This window comes from Gobio gobio, assembly GCF_949357685.1.
Source record: "Gobio gobio genome assembly, chromosome: 1".
Classification (NCBI taxonomy): domain Eukaryota; kingdom Metazoa; phylum Chordata; class Actinopteri; order Cypriniformes; family Gobionidae; genus Gobio; species Gobio gobio.
This window is the reverse complement of record NC_137097.1, coordinates 68,418,130-68,431,575: the sequence shown is the minus strand read 5'-3', so window position 1 is coordinate 68,431,575 and position 13,446 is coordinate 68,418,130. Positions and strand designations below refer to the sequence as shown.

Here is a 13,446-nt window from a genome sequence, read left to right as displayed (position 1 = left end):
TATATTCCTGGAACATGATCTTTACTTAATATCCTAATGACCTAGAAAACTTTTAAATTATAATAATATTTCACAATATTATTGTTTTCACTGTATTTTTGATCAAATAAATGCAGCCTTGGTGAGCAGAATAGGCTTCTTTCAAAAATATTTAAAAAATCTTACCAACCTCAAATTATAGTGTTTTTTTAATATTCTGTCATATATTCATTCATTTTGCAACATTATATAGTTAGTGTGCAAAATAATGTTGCCTAAATGTGTGTCAAATTGTTGTCAGGTGTGTTCTGCCAGGCTCAGGAGAAGTTCATCCAGGCCGAAATGGCTTTTCGGGAGGCCAATAAGCATTTTATTTCAGTGAATGACCAGACATCTAGACCAAAAATAACTTCAGAGAATCAAGAGAAGGACCAGAAAGATGAAACAAGCGAGACACAAAAGACAGGTGACCACCTCATTTCTTTCTACTCTGTAACAAATGCCCTTTCATTTATAGCTCATATGGGGTTGTTTGCTTTAAAGGTGGCGATACTGATGAAGGTGCTGTACATGAAGAAGACATCCCACAGAACAGCCAGGAGAGTAAGCAGGAAGCACACCAAATTTCCCCCAGCAGTGTCCAAACCACTGTCTTCATGGAGACGGTGTGGTTTCTCCTGCAGAGCAATGCATTACAGGTCAGCGGATGGCCACGTCAGTAGATCCTGTGCACAGTATCAAATTTAAAAGAGCGTTTTTTTAACACCCGAAGTCCATTTATAATAGCCGCTTTTCCACCGTCGGGCCGAACGGCTCTCATTGTGTAACCGTTCAATTCCGTGCCGATCCATGCCAGCTGATACGGTTCAGAGGCCGGTTGCATAAACCGTTAGACATAAATTTTTTTCTTTAAGACTGTTCATAACTTTTTAAAATCAGTTACATAAAAACATAGACTGGCCTTATTTGATACGAAAAGTAAGATTGAATGCCACTTGCCTAACTGCTAGTGGCTCATACTAGATCTTAAGACACTGTCTTAACATAATGGCTTAGTTTATGCAACTGGTTTCATTTTCCACTTTGGGGCTGATAACGGCCGCTCTTAGGAATGTAATACAAAAGCGTCAGTCGTTGCCGTGGTAAAGCAATGGTTTACTGATGATATGAAATGTAATCCTGGTGACCAATCCAAATGTCATTTCACGGATTCTTCCAGCACGGTTAGACAAACGGTAGACAATGGTTTGTAATCGTGCCGTGCTGTACCAGGCTCAAGTGGAAACACAACTGGAACTGTTCAATTCGGCCCGATGGTGGAAAAGCGGCTTTGGTTAGTCAAAGTGTCTTGCACCAGAAACAGTTAGAATTTTTTACACTCTCTCTCTCTCTCTCTGACACTTTTTAAAAGGCTGTTTTGCTGCTGTGTCTTTAAGATTTTTAATGTATTTTCTCAAATCTATTATGCTCACCAAGGCTGCATTTATTTGATCAAAAATATAGTACATTTTTAAAAATATTATTACCATTTGAAATAGCAGTTTTCTATTGTAATATACAGTTGCATAAAAAAGTATGTGAACCGCTTGTAGAATCTGTGAAAATGGGAATAATTTTAACTAAATAAGAGGGATCATACAAAATGCATTTATTTAAATTTATTTAGTACTGTCCTGAATAAGATATTTTACATAAAACATGTTTACATTAGGGCTGTCAAAAGATTCATCGCGATTAATCACGTCCAAAATAAAAGTTTGTGTTTACATAATATATGTGTGTGTGGTCTTTTAATTATTATTTATATATAAATACACACACAAGCATGTATTTATTTAAGAAAAAAATATTATTTTTATATATAAAACATTTATATTTATATATATTATAGATTATATAAATGTATATACAGTATATACATGCAAATATTTCTTAAATATATACGTTAACATTGGTAACATTAAAATTGTCTTTAGTGTCACTATCATTTAATGCGTCCTTGCTGAATAAAAGTATTAATTTCTTTAAAAATAAAATCTTACTGACCCCAAACTTTTGAACAATAGTCTATGGGCCCTATCATACACCCGGCGCAATGCGACGCAAGTGTTTTTTGTAAGTTTTAACCCGGCGCAGTTATAATTTTCACGTCCAGCGCCACGTTGTTTAAATTGCTAAATGCACTCGCGCCCATATGTTCGCCCATGGGCGTGCTGGTCTGAAAACCAGGTGTGTTCAGGCGCATTGTTGGTGTGTTGCTATTTTGAGGAAACTGAAAACGACTGCGCCATTGACCAAGAAAAAGCCTGGTCTAAAGTCAATAGCGCAGGATTTTTTGTGTTATTTAAAGAGTGTGTTAGTAATATGTGTCTATAGGCGGGTCCAAAACGCGTGTACACTGTGCTTATTACACACACAGCAGCACATAAACATGCCAAATATTACAAATAAAAGGATTCCTCTCTGGAGAGGCGTTCAGTCTTTCCGCTCGCAAATTCTGCCATATAAATGGTGTGAGCGCAACTGGCTTTTTAAAGGGAATGGGAGATGAGACTCTGATTGGTTTATTGCATGTTACGCCTAAAACACATGTTTTTCAAAACCCATGATTCATTAAGAGATGAGGTACAACCCTTTTGGACCATGCGCCATGTGGCTGGAGCGCCGACCGTTTTTGCCGTTGTTAAAATAGCAAAAGTGGATTCAGACTCGTCCTAAGTGCACCTGCGCCATGTGCTTCAGACCATGTGCTCAGATTGTTAAAATAGGGCCCTGAATGTTTTATATATGCAGAATGCTGGCGGTCATAAGCTAATGATGAGTGACTTTACAACCGTCCGTTTTTTGCACTTTAGATTCAATAAATGTTCTGAGTGGACTGAAGATGAGCTTTGAGTTTTGTACAGAAAACAGCTAGAATCAAGCAGATTTAAATGTGTATGTTAATAGCTAATGCTGGCTTGTGTCCTCGTGTCATCCAGATGGCCCAGCGGACTCTGTCTCTAGAGCTGCTGTCTCCAAACAGAGGATCCATCAGCTCGTATCATCTCGCTCTGGCCCAGCTTCAGCTGCAGAGAGGAGAACACGACAGCACTGAGGCCAGTCTCAAGGAGGCGCTGACCAACAACATCCAGGTCTGCAGAATTACATTCCCTGAAACTTTGAATCAATTCAACCAATTGCTTCACAAAGCCATTCACTGTTTTGAAGCGCTCGAAACGCCACACGTTGGTGACGCCTGCTGGTCAAAATGGTGTAATGCAACAGAAACCCAGCCCGAACATGCATAAAAACACCTTTAACAAACCAATTTTCAAATGTTTTATTCTTTTAAATGCAATTAACAAATCATCTAATACCAATAAATATAGTGTCTGTATAATAAGTGTTATTTTTATTAATTAAATTGTAGGGCTTTATATGGAGAGCTTGTTTTATGGCTAAACAGGCCAATAAGAGAATATTAACTAAAACTCTTCTTTTATTATACAAATGTGTCATTTAAAAATGTATAAAACTTAAAAAACAAAACATATAGATACTAGTTCATGCGTTCAAAGAGATTTAAAATGTTTCGAAACTGTCAACACTAAGCCTCGTTTTCTGAAACCATGTGACTTTGGCAGTTTAGGTGCATTCACGCCATGTCTAATTACTGTAATTACAAGATTTCAACTTATAAAAACGTGTAAAAAGCATTCACTTCCTCGTAGAGCTCATAATAACAACTTGTAAGCTGGGAATTTTCTGAGAGGTGCTAATTGTACCATCTGACCGCTGCAGATTCATTTAGGCGTAGATAGTGTTGCCATAGAAAAGCATCATTCCTCGTCCGAGGACGTGAACAGCTATGAGTAGAACGTCACGTGTTGCCATCTCGAAATTACGGTAATTCCAACATGATGTGAAAGCAGCATTTGATACACGCTCCAAATCACTGGGTCGAAACCATAGACTGTAGAAAAATATGGCCCTGACGTCACCCATAGGATTCTGAAGAGACGATTTGACGCGTAAAGTAGGGTTGAGCTGGCCGTTGCCATCTTGGCAGCGTGTTACTTCCGGATAATAGAAAATGGGCAAAGAGGCGGGACGTGGGACGTGGGACGTGGGCGGAGCCGAGATGACGCGATGACTAACAGACAGCAGATAAACGACAATTCACCTCTGTAAAAGTGGACTCTTCCAGGTGTTCAGGCTGGAGGGTTACCGAACGACTAAAGAAACGTTATCAGAAAGATGGAAGAAAACTGTACATTTCATGTCTATTTCCACCCACTGCAACTTATAACGACAGAAATAAGTGCAGTTACAATAGCAAAATTTGTGGTAGAGCGTTGCTATAATGTGACTATATTGTATTGCAATAGGGAGCACTTCAAAGTCAATTCCAAATCAAAACTAGTTAGCACAGTATTCGTAATAGAAAGGATTTCATGACAAAATCTGGTTACACTTAAAATAGCTTCAAAATGGATGTATGAGATGATAAACTTATACCATTAATCGTACACAACATGAATAAAATGTTACCTGAGGGATAGAGAAAGAGAGAGAGAGAGAGAGAGAGTGGGGGAGAGAGGGAGGAAGAGAGCAAAGAAGAGAAGCCCCAATGACCTCAAGAGCCAGAGAATAAGAGAGAAAAACCCACAGTTCCAATCTTCTTTTATCTATTCCTTGACCATGTGACTGAAAACAAATTTCATTTAGACCAATCAGACCAAACTTCCCCCACTGTAAAGCTGTGGCACCCATTTGGCATACAGGCCTTTCTTTTGTCTTCCAAATGACCCTTCTGATAAGGAATTTGGGTTGACAACAGTAAAGCAAATTTCTTTGTTGGATTTCAAATATCAAATATCTTTGATTATTTTCAATTCCTTCACCTGTCAGTCAAAGTGACCACACCCTTAATTATGCAGAACTTTAAGGCTTTATATAATGTAAACAAATGAGTTATAAAAAAATTCACCCCCCTCATAGTCGTCATGAAGGGCAAAATTAGCCGTATAGACCAAAACCACAATTTGTACCAGACTGTAAGCGTGTTTTTCTGCTGTAAAGTTGGGCATTTTAACATGAGGCTCAATGAGATTCTGCTCTGTCTCTAGTGGCCTGACGATGAATTGCAGTTTAAGTCACTTCCGTATTGATTCAAGAGAGACCGCGGGAGTTTGCCGCGTGGTCGAAACAAATGATTCGCAAAGGATTCAAAGCTTCACACAGTGTGTTTTGAAAGCACCCATCACTAGGTACTGATGGAATGGTTTGTTTGAGCTTCATGACTTGTTCTTGGTATTTGATCCTGGCAGAACCCAGACGTATGGGCGCTTTCGGGTCACTTGCATCACGTGAGGGGTGATTACGCTCAGGCTCAGAGCTGCTATGAACGGGCGCTGGATTCTGTGCTGGATGCTTCAGACACACACTCCATATACCTCCGTCTGGGCTCCATCTACCTGCAGGAAGGAGAAGTGAGTTCAGAATAATGATTTAATCTTGTTTATGAGTTTAACTTTTTATACAGCAGTTATAATGTGTGCTTCATTCCCTCTGTAGTATGAAAAAGCCCAAGCTGTATTCCTGCGCGTCTGCAAACGCTCTCCGTCATGCCTTACTTGGCTCAGGCTGGGAATTGCCTGCTATAGAGTGAGTAAATACCCCATGAGGCATTTAGAAAATCTGGACGTCTCTGTCTGTAGAATGCCAGTATAAGCTTTGCTGGAGCCACAATACAAGGAAGGTCTGTGATTGGTTGAGGATTTTGACGTTATACAATCACAGATCATGTCACTGTAAGCAGAGTTGTTCAAATCAGCATGAAGTCAATATCAATCACTTTCTTAATACATATTCATATTAAGCTCCTCAAGAAACATGATGGTGGAAAAAATATGAGATGGGAAGAAAACTTTTTATTTCTCTCGCAAAACATTGCACTTGCAAAGAACTCCATCACTATGACATTTTTTAATTGTAATCTTTTAAAAAAGGCGTCTGAAATAAACTTAGTGCAATGTAGTTTTGTCAAAATATCGCTTTTTCGATACATAATCGATACTGAAATATCTGAAAAGCTTCCTCAGAATAGATACACGATATCAGCTGCGCTTTCTCACTCTCTCATCTCTCCGACAGTGATTTGACACACAAACCCGCCTCCCTCCCTCACTCACTCATTTTTCATTTGCTCCGGATGAATATTGTTGCTGTTACAGGGCTCGATTTTCGGCATGGGATTGCACATCATTTTACCCATTCCCGCAGATTTTGTGCTCACACCCAAAGTTTGTGTGCATATGTAACGAATGTCCACTGCATGAAAGATTCAGAACCCATGTGCAGTTTTATTTAACTCAAAACAAAACATAAAACAAAGACTTGACTTAAACAGAAACAAAGACTTGGCAAAACCGTGACATAAACAGACTTGCCTTACAACGTCAATAACAGACAAAGACACATGGCAAACATGAGGGCTTAAATACACACAGACTAATGACAAGTGACACCTGTGAACAGCGATCAAACAATAAACCAATGACAGAACAAGACACAAGATCACATGAGGGCATGGGAGTCACATGACAAAAAAACAGGAAGTGCATGACAAGACAAAACATGACTGTGAACATGACAAACTGATAGGGATGGGGAAATGAAGCCTCATGAAGCAGTGAGGCTTTCCCCTGACTGTTCCGGGAAAAGATTTGAAGCTTCAAGAGTGTCGAGAACAGCGCCATCTGGTGCTTATTTAAAATAAAGCTGAATGAAGCTCTGTCAGATGAAGCAACCACAACACACTCCCATCGCTTCAATGTTATGTGTACAAATAAAAGCCTTACACGTTTGTGTTTAATTTGTCCATTAAATAAATTCATTTGCTCATTAAAGTGTGACAGTAAAATATAATATGAGCTTATATGATTCAATAAGATCTAAAATAGGCCTTCTCTCTCTCTCTCTCTCTCTCTCTCTCTCTCTCTCTCTCTCTCTCTCTCTCTCTCTCTCTCTCACACACACACACATTGTGAATAAGGACATTGTGTGATAGGATCATTAAATGTGGTAATGACACTTGGCAGTGATAGTGCTTGTGTAACTGTAGGAATAACAGAAAAGAGATACATTTTTTTATTATTTTTATTAAGGAAAGGTTTCACAGTGTTGGGGCTGAGTCTATTTCTTCTCTTAGACAGTAGAAAAGCATACATACATTGGAAGCTATAAACTCAAAATAATTCCCAGATAGGGGAAGTCTTTCTTTTTTTTTGGCCTGTTGTCATTGCTCTAAATACAAACCCTTCACCAAACACCCACACCCTATCCCCTAATCCCACCCTAACCCCAAATTACCTATAGAAACAACAAAAGTGCAAAGATTTTACCAAAATAAAAACACACAACAACAGCAACAAAAATAGTGACAAATAAATGTTGGTTATCTAAATGTAATGTATTGATTAACTTTCAAAGTACAGCACTCTCCTCACAAACCCATCAACCAGACTGACTGAGCCAACAAGGACTCCGAACCTCCTGACACGGAAAGCGAAACGCGCATGTGATTGGACAGAAAGTGAGGCTTCATTTGTCATCGATCACGTGACTCTGGGAAACCAATACACACCCCGATACGGAGCTTCACTAGAAATTGTCTCGCATGCGCGATACGCGCATCGAAGCTTCAGTGTCATACGTAACATCACTACAAACTGAAAACATGAAACATGAACAAACACCAAAACACCCTGTGACAGCATAAAGCTGACAGCTGACAGTCAGTACAACACAACACAATATTAGGTCATAATGTTATGCCTGATCCGTGTCTTTATGGCAGTTTTCCCCCATGGTATTGATGTCAAAATTCTGCACAGTGAAAATGCTTGGGAAAACCCTGTTTTTTGGCTCATATAATATGATATAGTGAGAATATGGAGATCAAACTCAGGAGGAAAAACACCTTGATTTTATTTAAAGGCCCGTTGATATTTATATGGCCAAAAAGTAAGATGAAATTTAATATGTAGTATAAATCAATGAGATCTTTGTAACACTATAGCAGATGCATAAAATGCATATCAGTTGTCACTTTATATCTGCCAATAATATGATACTTTAAATGTTTATTTTTATGATTAAAGTTCTGCAGTTCTTAAACATAATGCAATGCAATACAATGATTGAGAAATGAACAGATAAACCTTCCTCAAACGTCTGATGGATCATATTTTATACTCCCATTTTAACATGATTTTTCAAAAAAAAAAAAAGATGTATGGATAAGTTGCGTAAAAGTTGCTTCAGTCCAGTAATTGTTCATCTTGAAATGTTACTAACAATATACAAGTTATTCTTACATTTACTTGATAAAAAATGAGTAAAGATGGACATCCTGAAGGTGGACGTTTTTACAAATACACCAGAAGAACAGTATAAAGTGTCAGTCAGAGGGCAGAAGGCATGTGGTAGATTGTGTTTTGCTGTATGCTCAGCTGGAGGATCTGAGTGAGGCTGAAGAGGCTCTGACCGAAGCCAACGCGCTCAACAACAGGAACCCAGAGGTGTGGGCTTACCTGTCTCTAGTCTGTTTACAGGTGAGTGACTGCTTTCTTTCATTCATTCATTCATTCCCTCACGCACAGACACAATAGCTCTGATCAAAAACCCACTGCCTATCATCCCAGAGAGCAAAGCAGCTCATTAGCTTTTACAATCAGAGGATGCAGATAATCTTGCATTTATTGACTTTAGTTGCTTTGTCCTTCCAGACCGGCCGAAAACTAGAGGCAGAGCAGGCATATAAATATGCCATAAAGGTTTGTATTGTCTATTGTGTTAATGTGTTTGTGAATATCAAAGTCTGCGTTATCGAAATATATTACATTTTTGCTCTCTTTTATGATTGGTTTCACAGATGAATTTGCAAGAAGAGTCCCTTCTGCAGGAGATGCATGACCTGCAGTCACGTGTTGGGTTCGGAAACCCTTCCTTCTGATGTGCCCTAGCCACAGAAATTACGTTTTAAACAATAAAAAGCTTATTTACTTCTAAAAAAACGCATGATGGGTCAAATATTGACAAACTTGTAAACCAATGGTTGGATTTGTCCATATTTTACTGAAACATGGGTTGAAACAACCCAGCATTTTTTTAGAGTATAATACTAAAAAGGTGTAAATGATAATAAAATATGATTTAACATAACCTACTGTAGTCTTTCTTGGGTGATATTTGCTACACAAGGTTTGTTCACACCTAGGACAACTATAAAGTTGTATTAATCATTCTAATCCCATGTGAATATGGAAGTATACACCACAACTATAATAATTACAATACTGATGAATTATATTATTATAATCACTTTCAGAATGATTTTTGATAAAAACATTGACAGCTTATAAGAATCCACCTGATTTTAAAGAGTTTGAGCATTTAAAGCAGCAGACGAGAGAACTGCAGCGCGTTATTAGCCATAATAAGCACATTATCATCCTAATATACTTATAGTTATCTTTAGAGTTATATACTTTAAATGTATTTCTCATGATTTGATCCAACTGCCAAAAATTCTATGAATTCTAAAAAATACAAAACAGCTTATTTATGTGATAATTATGGAGTTAATCTTGATTTAATCTTCTGGCTCTCATCGGGTCATTTTGATCCGAAATTCTTTTTCTTTTATATATATTTTTTAAATTGTGTGTTCATTGGAGTGGTACAAGACCTAATCTCAGAGACCTAATGTCACATTTGAAATTGTAATACGCCAAAAAAAATATATATATATTCTGGATTCAATGAGTTTTTGTGGTTGTAATACAAAAAAGTAAGAAATCCTCTCCTTGCAGATTCCCTCGGGTCAATTTGACCCCCATAGGAATGAATGGAAAATGGGGTCAAATGATTATTTGTCCAAAAAATCTGGCACAATCCGGAACACACACTCGTACATACGCACAAACACATACCTAGAAATCCCCATTAAAATGAATTAGGGGCATATAATAGGCCAAAGTTGTTGTTTTTTCCCAAATTAAAATCAATCAATGACAATGTAGACCACACACAGATATGGAGTGGTTAGATTTGAACACATTTAAAATGCATTTTGACCTTTTGAGGACAGAAGGTTTAACACAAAGTTTATGGTTGTTCTGTTTGAAAAATTATTTTAAAAAGTAAACAATACACAATGGCTGCATCCAAAATCGCATACTTCCCTACTATATAGTAGGCGAAAAGGAGTCTGAATTCACAGTACTCATAAAAGAGTAGGCAAAAAGGGTGACCTACTTCTTCCAGCGACATTCTGAAGTGTCCATACAACGGACACTTTACTATCCCATGATGAGGCCACTGGAGAGGATTTGTGAATGGAGGTGAAGCGACCCTACGGACACTGGTAGGTCATGTGATAATGACAACATGGCGAATGTAGTACGTCCAGATTACATTCATACTATGGCTGCGTCCGAAACCTGGAAAATGCTGCCTTCGGAGGACACATTTCAAGGCAGGAAGGCACCAAGGCACGTCCAAATCTAATGTTAGCTTCACTTCCTGTCTCCTGAGATACCTTCATCTGATCGATTTATGAAGGCAGCATATTTGTATCCTTCGCTGCCTTTGATATCCCACAATGCTTTCCATTCTGTGACAGTTGAGCTGGAAATAAAAGATGGCGTCCGAATGTTGCGTTTGCTGGTCAGTTTGTTTGTAAAAGTATGTTTTTTTACCAACATTTTCCACTTCTGATGTCATTTCTTGTGAGAAATTACTAATGTAGTAGTTAAATATGTGTTTAGTTCTCACCAAAGCTCTCTCTATTTGGCTGTAGATCATTAAACGGCCATTAATACAAGCCATTGTCTGATAAGGCAGCGAGGCAACGAGTCAGTGCCTAGGTTTTCGGACGCAGCCTCGATTTTGAATTATGGATGGCACATCCGGTTTGGGAAACTTCCATTCAAAAACACTGAAACCAATCATTTCAAATCAGAAGGTTGCCCCTACAAATAGAGCATGACTGAATTAGCTGTCAATTTTCCTTCAAGATTTATTTTTAGACATCATGAGAATAACATAAGGCTTGGTATTTTAACGTAACGATGGCAATAGCTGTTTTCAGTCTGCATTATTTTCCTCATGATTCTTTTCTTTTTTCCTGTTGCATCCCGCTGTAATAGTATGAAAAATGACGACATATACTGCACATCTGTGGTCTGTTCTCCCGATTTAATTTACGATATATTTAATTGCCGTCGTTTGATTTTTTTTGGTAATTAAATTATTTCATTCAGTTAAAGAACAGACACTACAATTAAAAACTGAACGTGAAGCGTGAGCCGAACATGAGTCGCAGCACAAACCAGCAGCAGGACTCAGATCTCATTCATCACGAGAGTGAGGAGCTGACTGACAAGACGACGCTGGAAGAATGTAAAAGCGCCTATTAAAAGGTGCACTATGTAACTTTTCCGTCCACTAGAGGTCACATGTTCAAAACAAAGGTGTAGCTTGATGACACCACGTTTGAGCGCAGAATCCTGGGACACGTGATCTTCACCTTACCTTACCTAAAAGAATCGGGATAGAAATCATGTTCATGGATGTGATTATTAACGTTACTGTAGTCTGAAGCAGAAGCAGGAGCGAGTGTTGTGGAGCTGAGGAACCGCTGGAGCGATTGATAATAAGATGAAGCAACACACGCCTCGCGAGCAGCGGGACTTTTATTATGACACAGTCGCAGGCGCCACTTCTGCTTCTCCGGTCATGACTATGAGGTAACGCAGCTCTGTTCATCATATTAGACACATCTGAGTGTGTTGATGATGTTATGACGTTACTCTGTGCGTTCTCTCAGCGGCTGCTATGACACTTGTTCACACTGCAGTGAGAGTAAAGCGTTTCTGCAAAATAAAACCAGAAACCGAGGGGAACGCAGATATGATGTCATTGACAGGCAACTCCGTCACACATCCCGGTTCATTGGGTAAAATAGCAATTTCTCAAGATTTACAAATAGTTGGAAACATTTGGGATATTGTAAGGACTCAACTGAACAAAATATATAACACTGGCCTAGTGGTGTTTGGATATTTTACTGAAAAAAATGTTACATAGGGCACCTTTAGGGAGTTTGTCATTGTACTGTTTTGTTGTTGTGTTTTTCATTAAGAATAATAGGCTAATGAACCCACCATTCAAGCAACCCGCCCCCGAATTGGCGCTAATTCTAAACCGAAAGTAAAATGCTGTCATTCATTTATGGCCGCACTGTCATTCATGTTGCGTTTTCAGTTCATTCAATTCAGTGTTTTCAATTCACTGAAAACACTCGCTTTGCTCCGCACTGTTATGAATGCCCGAGCGGCCGCGTGCATTTTACTTTCGGTTTAGAATTGCCGATTTAAAAGCTGGTATTGCCTGTGTTTTCACACGTCGATTAACCAGTGGGAAAATGTCCTCACCATCACATCCCTATTTTAAATGTATTTTAATGTTTGATGGTTGAAGAGTGTGTAGAATAATGTCATCTCATACCCAGTTGCAAAAATAAAACGCATTATTGCGTTCATAAAGCGAGTCTTTCACTGATTGTTTTCATCTTAACGGAAGTTACACCCATAATCTGCGCAAAGCGTCATGGGGGGTAGGAATAAGGTGGATAGAACATACTTTTTAGCGCTCATGAATAATTACTTATTCAAAATAAGAACCTACTCGAGAGAATTGTTGCTAATGTGTATGCATTTAATGGTCCTGCGCCTTTAAGCGTAAGCTCTGGGAGGCACGTGGTTTCTTGCTGGGCTTCCTGTTTTGAGTTCATAACGGAGAGCTCGAACGCCGCAGACAAAAAAGGTACGAGCATCCGACCATTGATCAGTTATCAATCTATCATTTATACAGTCTAGTCAGAGCATTTAATACTAGTGTTATCTGATCTAAAGCAGGGTTGCGGACGCGCTGATTGTAAGTACTGGCTTAACGTTACTTCTGCTATATGGGGACAATGAGTCGCTCTGATATGCCATCCGTCAGCACTTTAGTAAAAACTGACTGATTTAATATTATGACACTAGATTGTTTTGGAGCTGCTTGTGGGTTTCAAGCGGATGCTGATCTCAGGACAGTGAGATTGGATTGTATTTGACTGGCAAACGCCAGAATGATCATGACTGCTCTTTTTGTTCTGTGTTTTCATTTACCCTGCAAACACAAATGCTCTTGAAACAGCCTCAGTGTGTGCTGGATGAATAGAGGTCCGAGTGTGTGTGTGTGTGTGTGTGTGTGTGTGTGTGTGTGTGTGTGTGTGTGTCCTCAGGAACAATCCCCTGAACTGGATGCTGAACTATTGTCATCTGTAACAATCGACTGTACGGAAACTGACAGAAGAAACTCGAGCTCAGGTTGAGTTTGAGGTAAGAGGTTTTCTTCATCTCTCTCTCTCTC

General features: G+C 38.8%; 1 protein-coding gene across 1 annotated transcript in view; it reads left to right on the top strand.

Moving 5' to 3' along the window:
• cfap70 (cilia and flagella associated protein 70) overlaps positions 1–9,182 on the top strand; it is a gene marked incomplete at its 5' end in the record, with an annotated part of 50,070 nt that extends 40,888 nt beyond the window's left edge. The window contains 8 exons of the mRNA XM_079827597.1: positions 281–445; positions 523–677; positions 2,961–3,113; positions 5,292–5,453; positions 5,539–5,628; positions 8,478–8,579; positions 8,754–8,801; positions 8,900–9,182. Of these exons, the coding sequence (XP_079683723.1) occupies positions 281–445; positions 523–677; positions 2,961–3,113; positions 5,292–5,453; positions 5,539–5,628; positions 8,478–8,579; positions 8,754–8,801; positions 8,900–8,980 (956 nt within the window). The 3' untranslated portion in view covers positions 8,981–9,182. The remainder of the gene's footprint in view (positions 1–280; positions 446–522; positions 678–2,960; positions 3,114–5,291; positions 5,454–5,538; positions 5,629–8,477; positions 8,580–8,753; positions 8,802–8,899) is intronic.
• Between the last annotated feature and the right edge of the window lie 4,264 nt (positions 9,183–13,446).